Raw genomic sequence first — 27,627 nt, forward strand, 5'->3', positions numbered from 1 at the left:
GGGACCTTGAATGAAATAATGAGGAGAATTTTATTAGCCATTCTCACTCAGAAATGCGTAGTTCATTTGTAAATTGTGCACCCCTTCACCATAAAATAAAATGTGGGATGGGATCAAGAATTTAAATCTTTGAAAGGCACTTCAGCCCTCGTTTTGTCCAACCTGTATATAGAGCTAGGATCTGTTTCTACAGTATTCACAAGTACCAGTGGTCCCACCTTGGTCTGCAAAGACCTTTCCACTGATTCACAGTTCTGTTCTTCAGTTCCTTATTTTTTTCTTTATATCAAACTGAAATTCTCTATCCTCCAATTCTCAAACTCCAACCTTAGTTACGCATCATGAGATTTTTGGAGAAAACCTGCCTAATGGTCTATCTCCCTTCCTGTGTATTCAGCCTCCCCTTTTCAGCTGGCATTTTGCATGAGCATTGAATCCTGGTCAGGTCTTTCAGCTTTTGCTGGGGAAGCTCCTTTCTTCACCTCTCATCTTCTCTCTCCTCTTCACAACCAGTCCTCTTGAAGGACACTTTTATCTCCACTTATCCCTCCCGCTGCCCAACTCTCCTTGGTCTGGCCTCAACCCCAACCCAAACCCTTGAACTGCTCTATGACAGACTAGCAATGATGCACCTCAGGCCTTATCTTACTGGTGGCCTTGGAAGCATGGACACATGTGACACCCTAGGCTTCTGACGACCCTGTCTTTAGGGTCATCTGAACTGGGTTTAGGGGCTGGGCACGGTGGCTTACGCCTGTAATCCCAGCACTTCAGGAGGCTGAGGTGGGTGAATCACCTGAGGTCAGGAGTTGGAGATCAGCCTGGCCAACATGGTGAAACCCCATCTATACTAAAAATACAAAATTAGGCCGGGTGCGATGGTTCATGCCTGTAATCCCAGCACTTTGGGAGGCCGAGGTGGGTGGATCACCTGAGGTCAGGAGTTCGAGACCAGCCTGACCAACAAGGTGAAACCCCGTATCTACTAAAAATACAAAAATTAGCCGAGCATGGTGGCACATGCCTGTAATCCCAGCTACTTGGGAGGCTGAGGCAGGAGAGTCGCTTGAACCCAGGAGGCAGAGATTGCAGTGAGCCGCGATAGCACCATTGCATTCCAGCCTGGGCAACAAAAGCAAAACTCCATCTCAAAAAACAAACAGGCCTGGTACAGTGGCTCACGCCTGTAATCCCAGCACTTTGGGAGGCCGAGGCGGGTAGATCACGAGGTCAGGAGATCGAGACCATCCTGGCTAACAAGGTGAAACTCCGTCTCTACTAAAAATACAAAAATTAACTGGGCGTGGTGGCGGGCGCCTGTAGTCCCAGCTACTCGGGAGGCTGAGGCAGGAGAATGGCGTGAACCCGGGAGGCAGAACTTACAGTGAGCGGAGATTGCGCCACTGCACTCCAGCCTGGATGACAGAGTGAGACTCTGTCTCAAAACAAACAAATAAAAATAGCTGGGCATGATGGCAGATGCCTATAATCCCAGCTACTTGGGAGGCTGAGGCAGGAGAATCGCTTGAATCCAGGAGGCAGAGGTTGCAGTGAGCCAAGATCGCACCATTGCACTCCAGCCTGGGCTACAAAAGCAAAACTCTGTCTCAAAAACAAACAAAAAACTGGCTTTAGGGACATCACTCTCCTGGTTTCTTCCACCTGCTCTGGCTCCATTGTGTCTTGTTGCCTGGCTGGTTCCTCCTCTTCTGTCCTCCCTTAAAAAACAAACAACAGGCTGGGTGTGGTGGCTCACACCTGTAATCCCAGCATTTTGGGAGGCCAAAGCAGGCAGATCACCTGAGGTCAGGAGTCCGAGACCAGCCTGACCAACATGGTGAAATACCGTTTGTACTAAAAATACAAAAATTAACCAGGGGTGGTGGCTGATGCCTGTAGTCCCAGCTACTCGGGAGGCCGAGGCAGGACAATTGCTTGAACCTGGGAGGCAGAGGTTGCAGTGAGCTGAGATTGCACCGCTGCACTCCAGCCTGATTGACAGAGCCAGACTCGGTCTCAAACAACAACAGCAGCAACAACAAATAGTACCTAAGCGATCTGTTCTGGGCCCTCTTTTCTTCTCATTTTACACACTCTTCCTAGGTGACCTGTCTATACCCCTAATTTCAGTTGCCAACTGTTGTGCCAATGAATCCTGAAACCATAATTCCAGGACTTGGCACAGAGGAGAATTCACTATCCGTTGAATAACAAAGTGGATGAGGCTGGGTATGGTGGCCTTTAATCCCAACACTTTGGGAGGCAGAGGTGGGGGGTTCGCTTGATTCCAGGAGTTCCAGACAAGCCTGTGTGACATAGTGAGACCCTGGTCTCTACAAAAAATATAAAAATGAGCCGGGTATGGTGGCTCATGCCTGTGGTCCCAGCTACTTGGGAGGCTGAGATGGGACCTGAACCCTGGAGGTCGAGGCTGCTTGTGAGCCAGATGCCACTGCATTCTAGCCTGGGCGACACGGTGAGACCCTGTCAAAAAAATAAATTAAAAAAAAAAAAGGATGAAGCCTGTAACTTCAGTCAAAGCCTAGATGCTGAGACTCATTCTTTTCTCTTGTCCTGTTCCCAGCCTGCTCCTCTCCCTCCTCCATTTCCTGTCCTGGGTGTCACTGATCAGGTGCCAGATCTGAGCGCCTGCCTTGCATTTTTGCATTTCCTCTCTCCCTAACCCCAGACCCTATCAATCTCTTGCTAGCCTGTCCACTTCTCTAGCCCAGGCCCCCTTCACTCCTCATTGTGACTGCTGCCTCTAGAATAGATTGCTGCCTATTCTAAATGGTCTTCCTGCCTCCAATCCTGCTCCTTCCCCAACCACCTCCACGCACCTCCATGTGCAATTTCTTCCTTTCTTTTTTTTTCTTTTGAGACGGAGTCTACCTCTGTCGCCCAGGCTGGAGTGTAATGGCACGATCTCGGCTCACTGCAACCTCTGTCTCCCAGGTTCAAATGATTCTCCTGCCTTAGCCTCACAAGTAGCTGGGATTAAAGGCACCCACCACCATGCCTAGCTATTGTGTGTGTGTGTGTGTATGCATGCATTTTTAGTAGTTGCACACACACCATGTTGGCCAGGCTGGTCTTAAACTCTTGACCTCAAGTGATCTGCCTGCCTCGGCCTCCCAAAGTGCTGGGATTGCAAGTGTGAGTCACTGCACCCAGCCTCCACGTGCAATTTCAGAAATAAATTTTGGTCCCACCACTTGCTTGTTTAAGATTGTTCAAAGGCCCCAAGAGCTCTTTTTTTTTTTTTGAGACAGAGTCTAGCTCTGTCGCCCAGGCTGGAATGCAGTGGTGCTATCTTGGCTCACTGCAACCTCCACCTCCCGCGTTCAAGTGATTCTCCTGCCTCAGCCTCCCAAGTAGCTGGGATTACAGCCGCCTACCACCACACCCAGCTAATTTTTGTATTTTCAGTAGAGATGGGGTTTCACCATATTGACCAGGTTGGTCTTGAACTCCTGACCTCGTGATCCACCCATCTCAGCTTCCCAAAGTGTTGGGATTACAAGCATGAGCGACCGCACCTGGCCCCGAGAGCTCTTCCGGGCCTGCCCCACTCCTACCTCCCCAACCTCATCTCTCACGAGCTCCCTCTTCACTCTTCATTCCTCCCATGCTGAGTATCTCTCAGCTGTCTGGCCCTCGGCCCTTTGCACAGGATGGTCCTGCTGTCTGAATGCTCTTCTTTTCCCACATTGCTTGGCTCCCTCCTACTCACTCCTCAGGTCATTTCCTCTGGAGCTCTGTCCCTGCCCTGCCCTTCCTCAGTTCCTGTGCCACCCGATGCTACGGAACTTACACACTGCATTGCAATTACATATTTACGTAAGTGTTTTGCTCCCTAGCCTGCAGGTTCTATGTGGGTAGGACTAGAGACTATTTCTATCCTGTTTATCTTTTTGTATTTTCATATGTAAATATAACTCATCACCTCCTGACATTTGAGCCCTTCTGCTGATTCAAGTAAACAGTACTTCACACAGAGTTGTGTACACAGTAGATGCTCAATGTGTTGAGTGGACGAATCAGTGACTCTTCCCCAGGGAGAATGGCATCAGTTCTAACATGGATGGCTGGGCTGTCCCATGTGGTTTGAGCAGTTTTAGATTTACACCAGGAGGGAGTGCTGTCCGCCATAACCTCTGGGTACTTATGGTCCTCCCTCTCGACAAGAACTGTCCCCACATTAACCATAGACATGAGGAATGGAGCCTGCATTATTAAAATAGGGCCTCCTTCTTTATTATCTGAGTGGCCTCCACAGAAGTCATGATAGGGGACAACCATTGTCAAACTAAAAAAACTTCACTGGGGCCTAAAACATCACCTGCCCAGGTCCAGGACGGAGAAGTGGGGCAGACAAGGCTCAGCCCTGTGCATAGCAGAGCACACAGGAAGTTTCAGTGAACTGAGCCCAGTGGCTGTGGCAGTATAATGGTGACATCACAGGGCTGGCAGCTAAGGCTGTATCAATAGGGATGTAATGGAACAAGGGACAGGATACCCCTGATAGACACTGATTGATAGAGCCAGACTTTGTCTTAAAAAAAAAAAAAAGTTGAATTTGGCAGGGTGTGGTGGCTCACATCTGGAATCCTAGCACTTTGGGAAACCAAGGTGGGTGGATTGCTTGAGCCCAGGAGTTTTGAGACCAGCCTGGGAAACATTGTGAGACTCTGTCTTAAAAAAGAAAGAAGCTGAATTAAATCCACTCTTCTTTGGCTCCATTGGGCAAAATTACAGCCAAAAGTGTTACAGGAAATTGCATAAATAAGAGCTTTTTAAAAAGAATTTATCATATTAATAACAAGGTAAACAAATTAAAAAAAATAAAGCTACCTTACTATTTTATTATTTTTTGAGACAGGTTTCACTTCTGTCACCCAGGCTGGAGTGCAGTGGTGTGATTTTGGTTCACTGCAACCTCTGCCTTCTGGGCTCAAGTGATTTTCCTGCCTTAGCCTCCCGAGTGGCTGGGACTACAGGTGCACACCCTGCGACTGGCTAATTTTTCTATTTTTTGTAGATACGGGGTTACGCCATGTTGCCCAGGCTGGTCTTGACCTCGTGAGCTTAAGCAATCCACCTGTGTCGGCCTCCCAAAATGTTGGGATTTATAGGAGTGAGCCACTGTGCCTGACCTGCGTTATTATTTTTGAGATTTAAAATTTCTGTTTCTTTTTTTTTTTTTTTTTTAAGACAGAGTCTAGCTCTGTCCCAGTCTGGAGTGCAGTGGCAGGATCTTGGCTCACTACAATCTCCGCCTCCCGGGTTCAAACTATTCTCCTGCCTCAGCCGCCCGAGTAGCTGGGATTACAGGCGTGTGCCACCACACCCGACTAATTTTTGTATTTTTAGTAGAGATGGGGTTTTACCATGTTGAACTCCTGACCTCGTGATCTGCCTGCCTCAGCCTCCCAAAGAGCTGGGATTACAGGCATGAGCCACCACGCCCAGCCAAATTTCTGTTTTTAAAAGATGGAATACATTGCCTTATAAGAAGTGGGGTCCCCATCACCAAGGTATCCAACAAGTTAGGTAGGCATGTTACAGAGGACGTTTCAGCATCAGCCGAGGGACTAGATGTGATCTGGTTTCTTCCAGCCCAGGGTGCCTGCCTTTCACTGCATATTAGAAGTTTCCACAAATGTCTGGAGATACCAACTTTGTTAACTCCAGATTGGTAGTTCTGATTTTTGGGAGTCCAGATCCTCTTATATTGATTTGTATAATCTGCTGCCATGTTAGCCCTGTGTGCCTCAAAATGAAACAATTCTGGTGAGATTGGAAGGGAGATGGGAATTAATATAATTAATATAATGTGAAAGAGAAATACAGTTGGGAATAACTGACTTACACAGATCACAAAACAGATAGGAGGCAAACCAGGACTTGATTCTGTTCTCCAGACTTGAGTTCCCTAGTCCTCCTTTTAATCACATCACTCTTATGTCCAAACACCGGACTGTGAGGGGAGTGAAGCACCTGACTGCCATTCTCAGTCCAGAGATTTTCACAACTCATTTGTTTCATGTTAGGGGTTGAATCGTGCCCCCCTAAAATTCATATGTTGAAGTCCTAACCCCCAGTACCTCAGAATGTGGCTGTATTCAGAAACAGGCTCGTTACAGACGTAGTTAAGATGAGGTCATTAGGGTGGGCCCTAATCCCAGACGACTGGTATCCTTAGGAAAAGGGCAGTTGGGCAGCATGCAGTGGCTCATGCCAGCAATCCCAGTGACTCAGGAGGCTGAGGTGGGAAGATCACCCGAGCCCAGGAGTTCACAGCTACAGTGAGCTATAACCACGCCACCGCACTACAGACTGGGTGACAGACAGAGACCAGGTCTAGAAAAAAAAAAAAAAAGAAAAGAAAACAAAAGGAAAAGGAAAAGGGGTTGGGTGCGGTGGCTCACACCTGTAATCCTAGCACTTAGGGAGGCTAAGGCAGGCGGATCACCTGAGGTCAGGAGTTCGAGACCAGCCTGGCCAATATGGTGAAACCCCCTCTCTACTAAAAATATAAAAATTAGTTGGTTGTGGTGGTACAAACCTGTAATCCCAGCTACTTGGGAGGCTGAGACAGGAGAATCACTTGAACCCAGGAGGCAGAGGTTGCAGTGAGCTGAGATCACACCATTGCACTCCAGCCTGGGCCATAAGAGTGAGACTCTACCTCAAAAAAAAGGGCAGTTTGCACATAGACACACACATACACAGGGAAAACTCCATGTGAAGGGACACATGAAAAGATGGCCATCCCCAGCCAAGGAGAAAGGCCTGGAGCAGCCTCAGAAGGAACCCATCCTGCTGACACCTAGATCTTGGACTTCTAGGTACCAGAACTGTGAGACAATCAATTTCTGTTGTTTAAGCCACTCAGTGTGTGGTACTTTGTCATAGTGGCCCCTGGAAATGAATACATTTGGTCATTGAGGAAACATTCACTGAGTGCCAGCACACGGGGCGCAGCAAGAGGAATCAGACACATGGCCCAGAGTGCTATCTGGCAGGGGAGACAGGACAGGGAGCAGAGCAGCCACTGCCAGGGCCAGAACGAGTCATCAAGGCCATCCAACGGGAAATCCAGGGAAGGAAGCCTCCTGCCTGCCAGGCTCTCTGGGGCTAATGCCTTTGCTCTGGTTCTTAAATACTGGGATGGATTTTGCTGGTACAGGTAAGGAAAGAGACAGAGGAGGTAGCTTGAACAAAGTCAAAGTGCGACAATGTGCAGATGGCCAGCTAGGGCATGTGGGGGCAGTGTGAAAAGAAGGCTGAAAGGTGGATTGAGAGCAGGTTGGTGGGGAAACAATGCCAGGAGTGCTCTGCAGGCCCTGGGAAGTCACAGAAAGTTCCTGAGCTTGGAGCTGCTGAGAGCACCAGCTGTGTGGTTACTTGAGCAGTGGTGGAGGACAAGCTGGGGGTGGCGGGCCAGCACTGAGGACTCTCAGGTGGTCAGTAATGCAGACCCAGGAGAAGCTGTGAGTGGGAGCTTGGATTTCCTCAGCTTCGTTTCTTTTGTCTTCCACTTACTGAAAACACCTGCATTGTGGAGAGCTCTAGGTTTCAGAAATTCCCATCCACTGAGACAAGCTTTGCCTAAATGGAGTGGTCCTAGCAGTCCCATTAGCTGCCTCACCCCGTCTTTCCCAAGAGTAGCATAAGGCAGGCAGGGAAATAAGTCACCCTTGATCTGCACTCTGGGACCTTGCAAGTGAACCTGAGCCTCAGTTCCCTTGTCTGAAAGATGGGGTCAGATCCTCACACTGCCTCCTTTGAACAAGACAGTGAATGTGAAAGAGCCTGTAAACTGCAGTGAGCCATGGGCACATCAGGGGTCATCATTCCCTTTGTCAGAAGCAGGGCTCAGGCAGGTCAGTGGCTGGTCAAGCCTGAGCTTGGCAGGTTGGTTGTAGGTAGGATCTGGACAGGTAGCTGTGGGGGGAACTAGGTGGCTACAGAAGCAGGAAACGATGGCCCCATGTTCCAGCAGGAAGGGAGCCTAAGGGCAGATCAGGCCCTGACCCAGTCACTGGAATGGAAGAAGCCAGGGCTGGATGGGAATTCTCATTCTTGGGGCCGGCAGGGCCCTTCACCCACTGTCAAACTCCCCAGAGCCAGGTCACTCACTCTGCTGGCTTCTGACCCACACATTGCTACTGTAACTCCCAGGTGCAGCTGGTCTAGCATCGGCTACGCAGAACCACTTCTAGGGATTTCTCATGTGCTCAGGCCCTGGCTGGATGCACACTAGTGCAGTCTATCACCGACAGAGGCCCATAGCATAGGCTGTCCCCAGCTCTTCTTAAGTTACTCCTTATGGGTGTCTGGCCCTGTCTAGCTTATTGACTCAGAGAGTAGGCAGGGCTCTCACAATTTATAAATGAGAAAACTGAGTTCCAAGAAGCAAAGGGTCTTTGGCAAGTTCTCTAAGATGGTGTATGACAAGGCTGCCTCCCACAGTGTGAAATTATCATAAGAGTTGTAGTTGTAAGTATTATTTATTTTTTATTTTTGAGATGGAATTTAACTCTTGCTGCCTAGGCTGGAGTGCAATGATGCAATCTCAGTTCACTGCAACCTCTGTCTCCTGGGTTCAAGCGATTCTCCTGCCTCAGCCCCCCAGGAAGCTGGGATTACAGGTGCCCACCACCATGCCTGGCTAATTTTTTGTATTTTTAGTAGAGATGGGGTTTCACCCTGTTGGCCAGGCTGGTCTCGAACTCCTGACCTCAGGTGATCCACCCACCTCGGCCTCCAAAAGTGCTGGGATCACAGGCGCGAGGCACTGTGCCCGGCCAGTTGTCAGTATTTACAGTGCTCAGTGTTTGCCTGTGTCCCTAAGCATTTTATGGTTCCAACCCTGGAAACTTTAGCTCTGTTCTCACCCTGTCCTGAACCTTTGGAACCAATGAGTCTTGTTAGCTAGTGTCTACTTTGCTCCCTACTTTGGACTAAGGGAGAAATAGGCCCACCGATGTTCTCATCATAACTGAGCCAGGAGCAAGGGCCCTAGGGAGGGACATATGGTGACACACAGCAGCTTTGGGTTTAGGTAGAGCTGGGTTTGGATCCCAGTCCAGCCACCATTACTAGCTACATGACATTGGGTAGGGCACTTCACCTCTAAATCCTTCAGTTTCCACATCCATAAAAGGGGATTATAGGTTATTTTTCAGGGAAGTTGAGGACTAAATTCCTCTCAATAAATGACCATCGATGGCAGATATATGTGCTAACCTGCATCTGTAACGCTACTAGATGACTGACTAGTCTGACCAACTTATGTATATACCTATGGCAGTTTCTGGAAGACACCTCCTTCACTGAGGTGCAGCTCTCATCTGGCCCCCTGCTACTGGTTTATCCTTTTCAATTCCATCAGCCTAAACACAGCTCTGACATTTTCTACTAACCCAAACCCTTACCTACTCCTTGAGAGGGTAACTGGGAGTAAGAGCATGAAAAACTATTAGCATCCTTGTTGCTGGTTAGGTTCACAGTGAACCACATGCAGATTTGTACAGTTGAAACAACCTGCAGGCTCACTTAGCTTGGGCCTCAGAGTTTCAGTTGAGGAACTGGAGGTTCACAGAGGGGAAGTGACAGAGGGGGAGCAAATACCATTCAGTGGCCAGGTTGGGGCTACAGATCTCTAGATTCTCAGTTTGAGGCCTCCCTCACCATACCTCCACTATTCCTCTCCCAGGGCTGGCGTTGGGGAGTGCTGTCTTAAACACAGACACCCCAAGGGTCGAGTCCCCTTAATCGGAAATAGAGTTAGCTCTGGCCAGGTGTGGTGGCTCATGTCTATAAAGCCAGCACTTTGAGAGTTCAAGTCAGGATGGATCACTTGAGCCCAGGGGTTTGAAACCAGCCTGTGCAACATGGTGAGACCTCGTCTTTATAAAAACTATTTAGCCAGGCATGGTGGCACGCGCCTATAGTCCCAGTTACTCGGCTGAGGTGAGAGGATTGTTTGTGCCCAGGTTGAACATGCAGTGAACCATGACTGTGCCAGTGTATTCCAGCGTTGGTGACAGAGTCAGACCATCTCAACAAAAAGTAATATAGTATTTTCTCTATATGCCCTCCCAACACCACTGGGACAAGTTATAAAATACCCACTTGATCAGAGATTATCAAGCTGACCTAATTGGCTCTGAGAACTTTCACACTCACTGCAATCTTGGTGGTTTTCCTGCAGAGCAACTGTTTGGCTGGCTGAAGCTTAAGTCTACTAGTAACTTGATTCCCTTTCCAAAGTGTCAACACAGCGGTATCAACACCCTCATTAAAATTGATGTCAGCACAACGCAACAGAGCTGCAGAAAACTGGAAGGTCATAGCATAGTGTACAACCACTTTGTGCTTCCGTCTCACCTTCCTCTGGTGATGGGGTAGGTAGTGCAGCCCAAATAGGAATGCCAGGGAACAGGATGACTCAACTCTACTGTACCTATCCTGGAGTATGTACCAGGAGTCGTGGTGGTGGTGATACAGGCACGGGTAGGGTGCAGTATCTTACACAAGGTAGTCTGTGCATTTCCACGCTAGCCAGTATCATTCTTCAGGCACTGGACTCCTCAAACAGGAGTGAACTAAAGGTAAGAGCAGAGGTTGAAAACAAGGCACCATAGGCCGGGCACAGTGGCTTACGCCTGTAATCCCAGCACTTTGGGAGGCCGAGGTAGGTGGATCACCTGAGGTCAGTCAAGACCAGCCTGACCAGTACGGTGAAATCTCGTCTCTACTAAAAATACAAAAATTAGCCGGGCGTGGTGGCGGGCGCCTGTAGTCCCAGCTACTTGGGAGGCTGAGACAGGAGAATTGCTTGAACCCGGGAGGTGAAAGTTGTAGCGAGCCGAGATTGTGCCACTGCACTCCAGCCTGGGCGACGGCGCAAGGCTCCATATCAAAAAAAAAAAGAAAAAAAAACAAGGCGCCATGGTTTTTAGGCTCTTTCACTGCTTCACAAAGACACCTTGGGCCAGTCCTGGATCATCTCTTGTGCCTGTTTCCCCATCTTTACAAACAATGGCTTCAACATTTCAAAGCATGGAATAATAGCTTCAAAAAGATGGCACACCAATGTAGGTGTGTATGTGAAATACACCTCCACCAACCTTGGAGCAGCTAGTCAGAACCAGTCATCTAGCCCATCATAGCTGCCACCCAGCTCAGACATTTTATAACTCATTTTACTGCAGAACTGGAAGCAAATCCTCTCAATGTTCTCCTTCAGATAGGAGACAAACTCCAAAAATAGTCTGCTGTGTGACCTCATCACCAAACAGCTTGCTTCTCAGAGGACCATGTCAAAGGCATCTACACCAGCCACTTAGAGATGCAATCAACATTTTACTATAATGCACAGAAAGGGTTTGACCTTCAAGGCCCTCTGTAAGGGCCCAAATGACTTGTCCAGTATCATCTATTCACGTGTTATCAAATCTACTTGTATCTAACTGTATTCAGCAGTTTCCTACCTCTAACCTCTGCTTACCAAGATACTCCCTTCTCTATTCCCATTTACAAACGCTATTCCCACTTGCATGTGCAGCTCAAGTACTTTCTAAGAAGCTTCCCTCCCTCAGGGTTAGGTGCTACCTCTCCAGCCTCTGAGCTACACTAAAACCTACCTAAACCTCTTGCTCCTAGGCCCTAGTAAATATTACTTGTGTTGATGTCTTTTCTTCCTGACTAGTTACTATGAGCACCAAAGGCTGGCTTGTCTCTTTAACCCAATTCCCTTCCCTTTTGCCTAGCCAATGAGCCTGGCATATCCTACAGGCTTGGGAGATACTGGAAAGTTCTGTAAACTTTCTTTAAAAAAAACTAACAGGCCGGGCACGGTGGCTCAAGCCTGTAATCCCAGCACTCTGGGAGGCCGAGACGGGCGGATCATGAGGTCAGGAGATCGAGACCATCCTGGCTAACACGGTGAAACCCCGTCTCTGCTAAGAACTACAAAAAACTAGCCAGGCGAGGTGGCGGCGCCTGTAGTCCCAGCTACTTGGGAGGCTGAGGCAGGAGAATGGCGTGAACCCGGGAGGCGGAGCTTGCAGTGAGCTGAGATCCGGCCACTGCACTCCAGCCCGGGCGACAGAGCGAGACTCCGTCTCAAAAAAAAAAAGAAAAGAAAACAGAAACTAACAAAACAAAACAAAAAACCAGGAAAAATAATCACTCACAGTTACTGTATTTGATATTTGACAAATAAGCAAAACCTTAAAGACACACCTAGGCTACAGAAGAAACCATTTTACAATGTATTGAAGGTTTGCCAAAATGGCCTTATGGTTGGGGAAAATAAAGTAATACCTGTAAAATCAGAAATCAAATTTTCTTGGATTTTCTTTGCAAAAAAGAAACTCCATTTTAAAGTCTATGGGAGATTTTGATTTTAAAGTACAGAATTTGAGGGCTCCATAGACTGTGACTTCTGTTAGTTATAAATTTAAATTAGATTCCAATTTTACATATTGCATTTACATGCATCAAAAACCTCACTCATTCTAGTAGCCGTAAGCTAAGATTTACTAAAACAATCCTTAAATCTTCCACTATAAAAAACTGTATTGATAATGCAGTCATACATCTATTTTTAATAAATGGTTAATCACTGAATAGACAGAATATCCTTCTCCTTTCTCACCCATCTTTTTAAGATCTGTAAGAATAGAGAAAATTTCCATCTTCTGGAAAACCTGAGTTGACCTCAGGCAGTGCCTATCCATTGCTTGGTGAGGCTTTTCACGTCATTCCCCCTTTTCACGCCTGTCTTGACAACAAACCATACTGTGTTCACCCATCAGTCAAACCCTACATGTTTCAGCCTAGTGCAAAGCCCATTTTCCTCTTCAGACCTTCCTGTCAACAAGGGTCACAGAACATCAGTGCTACAAGTGACTTGAGAAGCCATTTGGTCACACCCCCTCAATTTTACAGACTGGGAGGTGATCCAGAGTCAACACAAGGTCACAGAGAAAATCAGTGGCAGAGTCAGAACTAGAATTCAGATCTCTTGGGATTCTGGTGAAGGCCTTCTGCTTTACACTATCTTCTTTCCCTTAATTCACGTAATACTTGAAACCTAACATTATTTTACTGGTTTTCAGGGCACCACAGTATTCCATTTTGAACATTATTTTTAAAAGTATGCTTCATTTACTCCTCAGTTATCAATGAGGATTTGATCTAAATGCTTAAAGATCCTACACATTTGTGCAATTGCCCTCAACAACTACTAATATAAAAATGCCAAATAAACCAGTTCTTTGGTGTGTTTTAACATGAGCTTACAATGAGAGTGTAATTTAAAAATGTAAGCATACAACTAGGCTTTACCAAAGAGTAACGTGTTTATTTCACTTAAATTCTTAAAAATACTTTTTTGGCAGTTGTCACATAAAATGTCCTAATGTAAAAAAAAAATAATAATAATTAAAAAGAAAAGCATGAAAAAACAGACCCAAAATGTTAAGATTTTATTTACAAAGCTTTTTTGTTGTACAGAAAGTAAAAATGCTGTTACAATCTCAGTGTAACTGGTAGCCACAGACGGTAGACTCACCAATCACAGCTATCCACGCTACAGCAAGAGTCTTACACAAAAACCTAACAACGCTTACAATTTTGTTGGGGTGAAGTCCACAAACTTGGTGGCAGATTACCAAGAGGGACTACATGGAAGGAAGTCGGAATGTCACAGGAACTATTCTTTGGCTCTTTGGGTGGGTGGGTGTCCTGGGGTTTGTATCACAGCTACCTTTTTTTTTTTTTTTTAAACAGCTACCAAATCCATGAGCAGTCCAACCAATACTGAACAGTTCTGTTTCTGCAAGTCATCTGGGGTCTTAATCATCTTCTCCTTCATCATCCGTTTCTCTCTTCCTCTTTTCACCTTTCCCACCTTCTTCCTCCTCTGAACAGTAACAAAAATTGACTTTAGGACAGTGGCAAGGCATTTTGCTAGGATTACTGCCAATGAAGGCAACAACAAAGTTTTTGACAGTTAGGGGATAAAACAATGTAAACTTGATCAGATTAATATAGGTGATTAATAGCGAGTATTTAAGTGGTGACCACAGAACCAAGAAAAGCAAAATGCACAGCAGCACCTCAACTCACACAGGAAAGTTAATCCAGTTTCCTCAATTTTAAGGTGTTTTCTTCCAGATCCTTCTTTTTACAAATCTAGCAGTTACTAAAATGCGTATTAATAACCTGAGCTGGTCAGGCGCGGTGGCTCATGCCTGTAATCCCAGCACTTTGGGAAGCCAAGGCGGGCGGATCTTCTGAGGTCAGGAGTTCCAGACCACCCTGGCCAACGTGGTGAAACCCTGTCTCTACTAAAAAAAAAAAAAAAAAAAAAAATCAGCCAGGCATGATGGCATGCACCTGTAATCCGGAGGATGAAGCATGAGAATTGCTTGAATCCGGGAGGTGGAGGTTGCAGTGAGCTGAGATTGTGCCACTGCACTCCAACTGGGTGACAAGAGCAAAACTGTGTCTCCAAAAAAACAAAACAAAAACCCTCGTGCTATCTAGCATGTCTTCAAGCCATGCTTATTTTCAAGTGACCTCGGACAAGCTTAACCTCTTTAAGTCTTTTTCATCTGTAAAATGGGGACAATGGTACTGACTTTAAAATGTTACTATGAGAATTAAATAACACAAAAAACACTTAGTATGGAACATCGTTAAGACTCAAATTGTAGCAAACTAGTATTAACTATAAAGGAACTTCTTAAGAGTATTATGTAGTCGAGACACAGAGACTTACATATAGACCAACTTTTTCAACTAATAAAATCATGGTTATTTTAATGAAATTAACTATATGTTAAAATCGTATTTCAGACAGCTTTTTTTCTTTTTTTGAGACAGAGTCTCACTCTGTTGCCCAGGCTGGAGTGCAGTGGTGCGATCTTGACTCGGGACTACAGGCGCCCGCCACCACACCCGGCTGATTTTTTTGTATTTTTAGTAGAGATGGGATTTCACTGTGCTAGCCAGGATGGTCTCGATCTCCTGACCTCATGACCCGCCCGCCTCGGTCTCCCAATCATACAGGTTCTTAAAGGCAGTGACCAGGTCCTAACCAGGGTAATATCTAGTGTAAATGTAATTGAGAGCTTGACACAAAGTGGATGCTGAGAAAACATGAGCCAAAAGCACAGTGAACACCTGATTCTGAGACACAAACATGAGACTTTTATTTATTTTTTGATACAAGGTCTCCCTCTGTCACTCAGGTTGGAGTGCGTCGGCACCATCACAGCCTCACTGCAACTTCAAGCAGTTCTCCCACCTCAGCTTCCCGAGTAGCTGGGACTATAGGCGTGTACCACCATGAGCAGCTAACTTTTTTATTTTTGAGACAGAGTCTTGCTTTGTTGTCCAGGGGAGTGCAGTGGTGTGATCTCAGCTCACCGCAATCTCTGCCTCCTGGGTTTGACTGCGTGTCACCACAGGATTTCACCATGTTGCCAGGCTGCTCTCGAACTCCTGAACTCAGGAGATCTACCTGCCTCGGCCTCCTAAAGTGCTGAGATTACAGGCATGAGCCACCCCACCCGTTCCCAGCTAACTTTTAAATTTTTTGTCGAGACAGGGTCTATGTTGTCCAGGGTGGCATACTTTCAACAGTATTAAATTTTAAGTAACAGCTATTTCACTCGTGTTGGTTGTAGTGGGGAAAGGACTAACACTGATAAAACTGGGAAACTGCTACATCTGTTTATATATCCTGAAAATGATGGTTCAATTATTAAAGCCTTTTTTTTTTTTTAAATGAAATAACTCCCAAACACAGAAACCTCACACTTGGCAGTAAACCAAATGACTGGTCCTAAAAACATATTTAAAACATGGGGACCAGGTTAGGCACAGTGGCTCATGCCTGTAATCCCAGTAATTTGGGAGGCCGAGGTGGGTGGATCACTTGAAGCCAGGAATTCGAGACCAGCCTGGCCAACATGGTGAAACCCTGTCTCTACTAAAAATACAAAAATTAGCCAAGTGTGGTGGTGCATGCCTGTAATCCCAGCTACTCGGGAGGCTGAGGCAGAGAATTGCTCGAACCTGGGAGGTGGAGGCTGTAGTGACCTGAGATTGCACCAGTGAACTCCAGACTGGGCGACAGAGTGAGATTCCATCTCAAAAAACACAACAGGCCGGGCATGGTGGCTCATGCCTGTAATTAGACCCAGCACTTTGGGAGGCTGAGGTGGGCTGATTACGAGGTAAGGAGAGAGAGACCATCCTGGCTAACATGGTGAAACCCTGTTTCTACTAAAAATGCAAAAAATTAGCTGGGCGTGGTGGCAGGCGCCTGTGGTCCCAGCTAGTTGGGAGGCTAACGCAGGAGAATGGCGTGAACCCAGGAGGCGGAACTTGCAGTGAGCCGAGATAGTGTCACTGCACTCCAGCCTGGGCAACGGAATGAGACTCTGTCTCAAAACACCACCACCCCCCGCCCAAAAAAACCCATGAAGACTGAAGACCAACAGGACCCATGCCATCAGACAGGAATAACTGCTGTAGCAGCAAGGAGCCTGCACCAGCACAGACACACTGATGGGATGATAGAAACGAGAACGTGAATGTGTGTGTAGACCGCCAGAGCCAAGGGTATTTTATTTTCTTCTCAGTGGGATCAAATTCTAAATAATGGATGTTTTTATCTAATTTTTAACTGAGAATGATCAAAATGCATGCATTAGGCCCACCTTCATCTTCATCCTCATCTTCATCTTCTTCATCAAGTCCAAATTCTTCTTCCTAAAGAACAGCAAACAGCCTAACATTAGATTAATTCTGCCAAACTGAAAAGTGCAAATAGTACAAATTCTGCCAAACTAAGTACAAATAAATGCGACAATATCAATCAAGCAGGAAACTGTAATGTTATTTTTATCTACTTTGATGTACCAAGACCCACTGATTTTCCTTAATGTGCTTTATAATTTTCTAAAAAAAACTTTTTTAAGAAGCAAGCAGTTCATTTGCTAGATATTTAATTAGTATATAACTTTGGATAATTCAAGAAATCATCTTAAAATCTCAAATTTCAAAACCGGTTTAGACAAAAATTCCTTTCTATATCCCATTCATATACAAAGCTTCTTTCAGAACCTTAATGTCAATCATACACCTAATGAGATCACACAAATCCCTAGCCTTATTTTTATACTACAAAAGAGGATGCATTTTGTTAACAACTAATGTTGTCTGCCTGTTTCTCAAACCTCTTTGAGGGTCAAAGTCAAGACACTGTTTTCTCCTGCCCTCGTATAGCATTCATTTCCTCAGGGATCCTCTATTATTGGGTATTCTACAAACCAGACTATCTGCTCTTTCAGGGCACACCACAATCTCATTTCATTTTGTACCCCCAACTCTTTAACATAGCAGGTATATATTTACTGAATTAAACTGAATATACAAGAAAAAATTTAGACTTGGTAAACATAGACTTCCCTACAATTCAATGAAGGAACAGACATACCATCAATTCTCAACATTTCCAGTTTTCTCACCATACTGAATACTCAACTCATTCCTTCCCCCAGAGGGCCAGAACTTACCTTGCACAGCCAGGAACCGTACTAGTTTGAGTTCAGTAGGCATTCCATTTAGTAGTTATTTAAAGGCAGACAAAAACTAAATTAGCCAGATTCATATTGTAAATGTATTCACAGGTATACTAATTTCTTCAAAAGGTGTTTTTCTTTTCTTTCGTCATCTTTTTGAAACCCTCGCTTTTGTTGTAATTACAAATAGGAAGCAAGGTAGAAAACAGCTGCACTGACCTCCTCACTGACTTCATCATCATCCTCATCCCCTTCTACATCTTCATCTTCATCATCTTCCTCATCAAACTCCTCCTCTTCACCATCCTCATCCTCCTCATCTTCCTCATCTTCTCCTTCTGAAAACAGTCCAAAAGGGATTCATTAAATATCCTCGATGCTCCACAGGGCACAAGGTATTGAGGATCTGTGGGCTGGCTCACAGAACAAATGCTGGTAAGGCCACGAACTGCAGTCACTTTCTTTCTACTACGAGACAAAGCTCAGTCCCTTTGTCCAATAGAGTCCCATAAAATCAAGAGAGCTAGAAGTCCTAGTAGACAGGACAAACACTTTAATTCTCGCTGATGAAATGATACAATGGCTAAGATTTGCTTCAAAATAATATAGAGTGGGGAAGAAGGGAAGGGTACGCAGGAATAAACCAAGATCAGCTATGATCAATAATTGCTGAAGTTGAGTGATAAGAACATGGGGGTTTGTTTCGCTATTATTTTTACCTTTGTTACTGTCTGAAATTTTCCACAGTAAAAGTAAAAAAAAAAAAAAAAAAATCATGTACCTTCTCTTGGGTAATGATACCACCAGAGTCACAGTCAGCTGCTCAAATCAGAAACCTGAGAAACACCCATAATAACCCCGTGACTCAGGGGACAGGAGGCTGAGAGGCACCTGCATCTTTACCTGATTGTGCAGACTGCTAGTGTGGCAGTTCTTGCTTCTCCTGGGTCCTAGAGCTCACCATGCTCTCACCTGCCTCCTGGTCTCTGCATGCTCTTTCCATCCTCTTTGCTTGGCTAACTCTGACTCCACCTTGGAGTTTCAGTCAACATCACTTGCTTAGGCAGTCTTACTCACCAGACCTCCCAATGTCAGGTCATAGGCTCTCACCATGAGTATGTGGTGCTTCTCCATTACAACACACTTTGCTTACTTGCAATTATTATTTACGATTTTTAATTTAAAACAATTTTTTTCTGTACAGATGGGGTTTGGCTATGTTGCCCAGGCTGGTCTTGAACTCCTGGATTCCAGCAATCATCCTTCCTCACCCTTCCCAAGTGTGTTAGGATTACAAGTGTGAGCCACCATACATAGCCTATTTATGATTTAAAAAATATATAACCATTTCTCTGTAAGGTCCAAGAGGATAGGAATCTTTTATTTTATTATTATTATTTTTAATCACTATTTTCCATAGTGCCTGGCACATAGGAAATGCTCCAGTATTTGTTGGCTGATCCATCTTTCCCCTCAGGAACTGACCCCCACCTTCCAAGGAATGTCCTTTACCAGCTCTTGCACATGTGGCTGTCCTTGAGATGAACTTAAAAGACAACAAGCACAAACGGTTTTAGGAAAATGGAAAACTATAGAAGGGACAAAGGGACATAACATTTGGAAGTAGGTGAGATGTCCTATTCTCTATCCATTTTACCACCTTATAACTCATTAACTTTTGCCTGTCTCAATATGCTTCAAAATAAAACTGCAAAAATGCTTCCATTAATTGCACCCAAACTCCTTCTTTTCTTCCTCTATTTTGTTGATAATTTCTGCTGTATGTGCTAATTTTTAAAGAAAAGAGGTATTTATACTGACTGATGTGAAAACTAATCATTCTGCTTCGTCTAAGCCAGGGGTCCCCAACTCCCAGGACTGGCACTGGTCCGTGGCCTGGGTCACACAGCAGGAGGTGAAGAGCAGGCCAGTGAACATTACCACCTGAGCTCTGCCTCCTGTCACATCACCTGTTAGATTCTCATGAGTGCAAATTCTATTGTGAACTGCTCATGGGAGGGATCTAGACTGTGCACTCCTTATGAGAATCTAATGCCTGATCTAAGGTGGAATGGTTTCCTCTCAAAACCATTCAGCTGCTGCTCCCAACCCCTTTCCCGCATCTGTGGAAAAACTGTCTTCCATGAAACCAGTCCCTGGTGCCAAAAATGTTGGAAACTCTGCTCTAAGCCACCTGGAAGTAAGAAGTGTTTTATTCTAAGAGTGACTGAGAGTAAACAAACTCAGCACGCAAAGAAAACACAAACTTATCAGGAGTGATATCTTGGGTAGAAAGTATTAGTTACGTCTTAAAATCAGGAAATCTGTAAAATATGTAAACATTCTGGGTCAAATGCCAAAACTACTGAAAATCATCTTTTAATTCTATGTTATGATCAGAGATTATTTCCCTTATGAATGAAAAACGGAATCTAACATATAGTTATTTGAAATCATTACCTTTTAAAACTCTGGTCATATGTCAATGGAAGGGAAAGCTATTTTATTTATAGTTGGCAATAACAAACAGGTACCAAGTACCTACTAAGTGTCAGGCCCTATGAATCAAGAGATAAGTATTTACCCAAGATGATGACTGTAGTACAGTAGGACAGTGGTCCTCAACCTTTTTGGCACCAGGGACCAGTTTTGTGGAAGACAATGTTTCCACAGCCTGGGGGTTGGGGGATGGTTTCAGGATGATTCAAATGCATTATGTTTATTCTGCACTTTATTTCTATTATTACATTGTAATATATAATGATATAATTATACAACTCATGATAATGTGGAATCAGTGGGAACCCTGAGCTTGTTTTCCCTGCAACTAGACAGTCTCATCTGGGGGCAATGACAGACACTGACACCCGAAGTGTGCTGCTTATGTCCAGTATACTCCATAATCTTGTTTTGGTTGCTGTCACTGCAGAAACCTTTGCTTCACAAAGATAGGATACTGGAAATGGAAGCAGGTTTTTCAGTGTTTTGGCAACCTTGGGATATTCCACCTTGATTTTAATCCAGAATATAGAGATTTTGAAGTTGTCTCAAACCATACTTTTAAGGCCACTGCCATTTGCGATCTCAACCAGTTGATCCTCTTCAAGCATGAACAAAGTCGATTGACCTGGCTTATTCACAAATGGGTCGTGGATCCATTCCTTCCCAGGTCGGGGTCTTTTGTGGTTGGGAAGTAATGCTCAAACTCTTTTGAAAGCTGAGATAGGTGATCATGCACCAGCTGCGAGAAAGGCGGCCCTGGCTCAGGCTCTTTCAAAATCACTGCTACTGGTTGAAACATGTCAAAAATCCCAATGCTCAGAACAGAAAACTAAATAACGTATGTTCTCACTTATAAGTAGGGGCTGAATGGTGAGTATACATGGACACGTGGAGGGGAACAACACACACTGTGGCCTGTGGGGGCTGTGGAGGGAGAGCATCAGGAAGACTAGCTAATGGACAGTGGGCTTAATACTTAGGTGATGGGATGGCACATGTTTATCTATGCGACAAACCTGCACATGTACCCCTGAACTTAAAAAAAAAAGTTTTACCACTTATTCTGTGTTACTAAAATGTTCTGCTAGTGGTGACTGTTAATTCTAAAAGAAATCTCTAGAGCAGGCCTCGTAACTCAACAACTCTGGCCAGCGATCCACCTTTAGAACGCCATCTCGCTTCTCTGTGTAAGAGAAGTGTTCTCTGCATCCATCTCACAGAGCTGTGTGAACAGACACGGGTTAAGGGCATGTACTTTAATGTGGTTGATAATTTTAATCACATCCTGCAAAAAGTTAAGTTCAGGTGACATTTATCAGCTAGCCAGCATTTCTCTAAGGATGACACAGTGCATAGACTCACATCCAGAAGTGACCTCTTTGACTTGAGTAGTAAACCAGAAAGCCGTCCAGTCATGGAAGCCGCTCCATCTGTGCATATACGACACAAAATGACCAATTCAGTTTTCCTGATATGTAATCATTCAAAAGACTTGAATAGTTCTGCAGCTGTGGTGTTGGCTGGCAACGAAGTACACATAACATAGTCTCATGCACATCCTCCTGAAAATATATCGCACAAAAACAAGCATTGTTGCCATGTTGTCAACACTGGCAGACTCATCAACCTGTATTGCGTACCACGGTGACTCATCAATCCTCTCTAACAACTGCGCCTCAATATCCTCTCCTATTTCATCAATTCATCTAGTTATGGTGCTAGCCGAAAGAGGAACACGTGCCACCTTTTGAACTGCAGCTTAACTGCAGCCTTTCCTAAAAGTTCATGACAAATGTCCTTAGCAGCAGGCAGGATCAACTCTTCAACAGTAAAGGGCGTCTTACTTTAGCAATGCAGTTAGTTAAGGACTTCTTTGCTTTAGCAATGTAGTTAGCCACTAAGAATGAGATGTTCTCATTGCAGTCACATTTGATGAAGTGGAAGCTTTCAATAATTGCCTCTGTTTTTCATGTTCACATTTATTTCTTTTGAAAAACTCCAAAGGCTTGTCTTTTAAATGCAGGGTGCTTGGTCTCCAAGTGGTGAAGCAACTTTTTCTTTTTTTTTTTTTGTGAGATGGAGTCTTGCTCTATCGCCCAGGCTAAAGTGCAGTGGCGCAATCTCGGCTCACTGCAACCTCTGCCTCCCAGGTTCAAGCAATTCTCATGCCTCAGCCTCCTGAGAAGCTGGGACTAAAGGTATGCACCACCATGCCTGGCTAATTTTTGTATTTTTGCAGAGCCGGGGTTTCCCCATGTTGGCCAGGCTGGTCTTTGAATTCCTGACCTCCGGTGATCCACCTTGGCCTCCGTAAGTGCTGGGGTTACAGGCGTGAGCCACTGTGCCCAACCAGTGAAGCGGTTTCGAAGGTTTCATGGCTTTGTTGGATAGCTGGTTGCCATATATTATACAAAGTGGGCTTGGAGAATGTGAATCATCTGTTGCAATGAACCTGTAATTTAAGGAGCACTCTTGGTATTTTCTTTTCAATGAAGCTTTCTTTTCACTGGCAGTCTTCTCTTCCGCTGTCTCATTATTGGATCTTTCCCCCTTTACAAAGAAGTTCTCCAGCGACGTTTTTTACTCATGTTGGATAGGGTTAGCTTGTGGGCCTACCAAAACTGTGACTTAGACGAATACGCAGTGCAGGAAAGAGGTGCGGATGGAAGTGGTAAGTAAAAAAATGGGGAGGCCAGGCACGGACTAAATTAAGCATCAGATTCTGACTTAAAGCCTGTCACCAGATGCAGCTGTACAACTGAAGTACACCAACTCACTTGCCACTATAAAGCCTGCCACCAGATGCAGCTTGTCACTTGCTACTCAGAGATAGGGTTTGATGAGTCTGCAAGCAATTGATTTATTATGATCTCTGTACAGTCAAACCTCTTTGTTAATATTAATCTGTATTTGCAGCCACGCCCCAGCACTAGCATCACCACCTCAGCTCCACCTTGGATCATCAGGCATTAGATTCTCAAAAGGAGCATGCAACCTAGACCCCTCACACGTGCAGTTCACAATAGGGTTTGTGCTCCTATGAGAATCTAATACCACTATTGATCTGACAGGAGGTGGAGCCCAGACAGTAATATGAGCAATGGGGAGTGGCTGTAAATACAGATGAGGCTTCCCCACTGCTCATGCGGCCTGGTTCCTAACAGGTCATGGAGTGGTACCTGTCTGTGGCCTGTGGGTTGAAGACCCCTGAAGTAGGAAGACTTGAAAACAGCAGAGTGGCAAGCCTGTAAGAGTAAGGGGTTTACAGTTTAACATGCGCAGCATCCTAAACTAGCTTGTAGGCTTCAGGAGATGCTTCTCGGGCCAGGTTCAATGTCTCATCCCTGTAATCCCACCACTTGGGGAGACTGAGGTGGGAGGATCCCTTGAGGCCAGGGGCTTATGAAATAGGCCTAGGCTATCAATTTAATGGAATGCCTACATTAAAAAAAATATACACACACACGCGCGTGCACACACAATTTTCCTCAATAGTAAGAACATCTAGTAGCTTTTTTTTTTTGAGGCAGCCTCTCTGTCTTCTGAGATGGAGTGCAGTGAGGCACAATCATGGCTCACTGTAGCCTCAAACTCCTAGGTTCAAGTGATCCTCCCACCTCTGCCTCCAGTCTTCTGAGTAGCTAAGACTCCAGGTATGTGCCACCACACCTGGCTAATTTTTTTTTTTCTATTTTCTGTAGAAACAAGGTATTGCCATGTTGCCTAGGCTAGTCTCAAACTCCTGGGCTCAAGCAATGCCCCCCACCTCGGCCTCCCAAAGTGCTGGGATTACAGGTGTGTGCCACTGCGCCTGGCCAACATCCAATAGCTTTTATCAGAGGCTTTGAAAGGCAGACATCAGGTTCACTGGATGCTGAGTTTACTCACCTTCATCCTCCTCCTCTTCATCCACACCATCCACCTCAGCATCTGAGTCAGGTGCTTCCTGGTCCTCTCGGTCATAGCCATCCAAGTAGGTAAGCTGGGGCAGGAGCTTGAAGACACTCTCTCGGTAGTCATTCAGGTTAGTAACCTCACAGTTAAAGAGGTCCAGGCTTTTCAGACATTCTAACTTTTTCTGAAGAAAAGGATCAAAAACCACAACTCCTAAACCAAAGGAATATAAGTAACAAACCCATCTCTTGAAGAGGTAAAATTCTAGGCTCTATATTCGATTCCTGCTACCCATTCAGTCTCATATATAAAAAAACACATCAAGTCTTTTGCAACCTTTATATTAGGTTACTAGACTTTAGTCCCTCTCTTCCTTTATCTACTCTCCCAGAGAACTATGTGTTTTTCTGGCAGCGTAGTAGTCTAAAGCAATATAAATTGAAAATAATTTTTATTAAATCCAGATATTTTCACAGTATGAGACAATCAAACAGTTTAATAAATGTAGCTGAAACAAATGTTAACATTCGAGTAATCAAATGGCCATTAAGAACTTCCTGGGTATCAAGCAGTCTTTAATGTTCTAGGGTGGTAGTATAGGGAAAAATTCAGAGATTTATAACACAATCTCAGGGTGCTTACAATTTTACTTAGGACACAGGCATGAAACACTAGAGGATGAAATATAATAAAATATAAAGTGTGGCAATGCAGCTATTTTCAGAGAAGACAGGAGTCAATACAGGCTGGGGAAAAAGCAGAGGGGCGCAGAGTTGAAACTTCAGAAATATGGAGAAACATTGCACTCTTCTTTTTCAATGTTTGGGGAAAAGACTGACATGTTACCAGGCTTCTATGATGTGAAGTTCTTCAGATTTTATTTACCATACCTTGAAATTTTGTTGCAATACCTTATTTCTTTGGAACCATCAGTTTCATCTATCTAAAAACAGTTAAGCTATAAAAAGTTGGCCTAAGTCAAGTTTTCTGAGTAGTCAAAGTGCACTGGAAAATGTCTATGTATTTACTCAGATCTTCATTTGTTATTATGTGTACTAGCATTTCAATCCCAGGTCTATTAAGTTTTGATTAAGGGTAAATTAAGAGACTACACTATAGGCAAGTCAGGAGATAGCAACAGGAAGCGACAGTAGACCCTTGTAGATAGAAGAGGGAGCAGCCTATGAAAGGCAAACCCAATGTGAAGTAGCACATAGCCTGGTGCCTTCCAGAATAGGGGTAATAAGTACATATATCTAGATAGCTTCACAAACACAACCTTAATGGTTCTGAATCAAGAGAAAATCCTTGGTATTCTCTAAGAAAAGAGTACTAAAAACACCCAAACAAACATTAAGAGGACTTCCACATGAAATAATTTCTAAAAAATAAATGTTGATGCTTAACAGGCTTTGCTGCTTTATTAGGAAAGCTGTTACAACACTCACAACGACCTGAGAAGAAAGGCAGACAAAACAAAACCTTATTTTCAGAACTCAAGGTATCTATGTAGTTCTGAGGAGATACAAAATGATATGAAAATCTGCCTCAAGGCTCTAGAGCAGGGGTTGGGAACCGGTGGTCCAGTGGCCAATTCTGGCCCACCACTTGTTTTTGTAAAATAAGCTCTACTGGAACACAGTCACACTCATTTATTTATGTATGGCTCCTTATGTGCTAAAATGGCCAAGCAGACTAGTTGTGACAGAGACTATATAAAACAAGCTATAAAGCCAAATGAACCTACTATTTGGCCCTTAGAGAAAAGGGCTACTGACCCCTGCACATGAAGAAACTTGATCTTCTTGATCAAGAAAGAGGCTCCCACACTTGTTTCATTCATGCAGGGAACACACAGCAGGGTTACAGCAACAGACAAACGTTGCACCCCTCAAAACACAAATTGTACAATGATCCAAGAGTCTGTGGATCAAACAATGTGCTTACATAGTCAGTTCCTTGACGTCTTAAGAAAGCTGTCCCCAGCCCTTCTGGTCATAGAGCTGCTTTTGTATCATGTAATTTTCAGATTAGGTTTCCTTCCAGTCAGGCCCTGACTTCCAGAAGCCCAGGTATGACTTCTTGCCAAAGAGGAAAAAAATGCTGCAATGCCACCCCAGACAGCTAGCTAGCATACTGGCTTTCTCTTCACAAAGACTGACTCAGTGCCAGCTAGAGTCAGCTTCAGGCAGCTTTTCCAAAAAGGTTCACTCTAAAAATTCTCCACTTAAAGGAATGAGCCATTTATATTTCATAATTATTTCCTAGAAATAGGTGCACAAAAACACATACAACCTCGGATATTTATCTAATGCTTTTTAATACCAAAAGTCATTTCTCTATCTAGTTTAACTGACCCTTCCTGTATACAGGGCCTCCAAGGCGCTCCTGTTTCTGAAACTGTACAATTATGTGAGATTTCTGGCTACTTCCTGGCAAAGCACCCCTTATCAAAGAATTTGGACATGCCAACCAGCAGGTTGAAAAATGAAATGAAAGCAAGAAAACAACAAAAATCCCAAATAACTATAGTACTCTGGAACTGCTGAAAGTAGTAAAATTGTGCTTTAAGGCCCAATAGGCACAAAATACACTATACACAGATTATTCAGGATTCCCATGTAATGTGTAAATACTGATAGAAAAAATTACAACTCTACCATACCAGAAATTTGATGTAAGCTAATAGGCTAGCCATAATAAACATTAAACATTTTATTAACAATAATTTTGCTTGCCTTCTTAGAATTTAGAAGGGCTTTGGGGGATGGTTTGGATGGCCCAGGTCTCTTAAAAAAGGTGTCCAAGGAAGTTTGAATTGATGCCTTCTTTGTCTCTCGATTAATGTCCCTGTAGCAAGCAGAGGCATTCACAATCATTGCATTGACTGTAAGAACTGGGCTCAAAGTAGACGGTGTTCAAAATGTATGTGGTTAATGAGGATGAGGATGGTGTTTTTCCCCACTGAAGAACACTGCCAGAAGTCAAAATGGACCCAACTTCTCCCCCCTTCACCTTCTCCAAGTTAGAACTTCAGGAGACCAACCTAGCACCGCCAGGAATCTCAGTGCCAAGTACAGCAGAATGGCGGGACCCCAGGCTTTTCGAAATAGCTCTGGTGTGCAGCCCTGTGGCTCTGCCACAGGGTGTGTGACTCTGGACAAGGGATTCAGCCTCACCCAAGCCTTAGCTTCCTCAATATAAAATAAGGGCCATGCTATTTCTATCCACTTTGTAGCTAAGCTTTTTTTTTTGACAATTACTAATAAAACATGCCTAAAGCACCCAGTAAGTGTATGGGTATAGTAGATCCTCTAAAAATGGTGAACACAACCAAGATTACTTTTCATCCTTCACTATCCTGGGGGACTGAGACTTTCACAGCCACCAGAGGGTCCTCTTACACATTACTGACCAGATCAGGAAAAAACTCAAGCAAACAAACAACTCCCACACAGTATTTGCTTCTGCTCCATTGCTGTGTGCTACAACACTGAAAAAGGCTTCTGATCATCAGAAAATTCAGGCTGTCACGAGAATTAGGTAATGGCCAGTCATCAACTGGCCAACAGTGAAAAGGTACTGCCTGCTACTCTGTTCTTTAAAATCCAAACGA

The 27,627-nt window shown here is 44.5% G+C and overlaps 1 protein-coding gene across 4 annotated transcripts in view; it reads right to left on the bottom strand.

The window, feature by feature from the left end:
• Positions 1-13,366: 13,366 nt before the first annotated feature.
• ANP32B (acidic nuclear phosphoprotein 32 family member B) overlaps positions 13,367-27,627 on the bottom strand; it is a 32,392-nt gene continuing 18,131 nt past the window's right edge. For 2 of the 4 annotated variants that reach the window (XM_017887584.1, XM_017887585.1), the window contains exons 4-7: positions 24,006-24,195; positions 17,835-17,953; positions 16,752-16,803; positions 13,367-13,942 (exon numbers count right to left, since the gene is read on the bottom strand). In XM_017887584.1, coding sequence (XP_017743073.1) covers positions 13,875-13,942; positions 16,752-16,803; positions 17,835-17,953; positions 24,006-24,195 — 429 coding nt within the window. In that variant the 3' untranslated portion in view covers positions 13,367-13,874. Of the gene's footprint in view, positions 13,943-16,751; positions 16,804-17,834; positions 17,954-21,380; positions 21,548-21,583; positions 21,680-24,005; positions 24,196-27,627 lie in introns of those variants that run through there. The other 2 variants (XM_017887582.1, XM_017887583.1) reach the window with 2 other exon arrangements.

This window comes from Rhinopithecus bieti, unplaced genomic scaffold (assembly GCF_001698545.2).
Source record: "Rhinopithecus bieti isolate Rb0 unplaced genomic scaffold, ASM169854v2 scaffold_16773, whole genome shotgun sequence".
In the NCBI taxonomy this organism is placed as follows: Eukaryota; Metazoa; Chordata; class Mammalia; order Primates; family Cercopithecidae; genus Rhinopithecus; species Rhinopithecus bieti.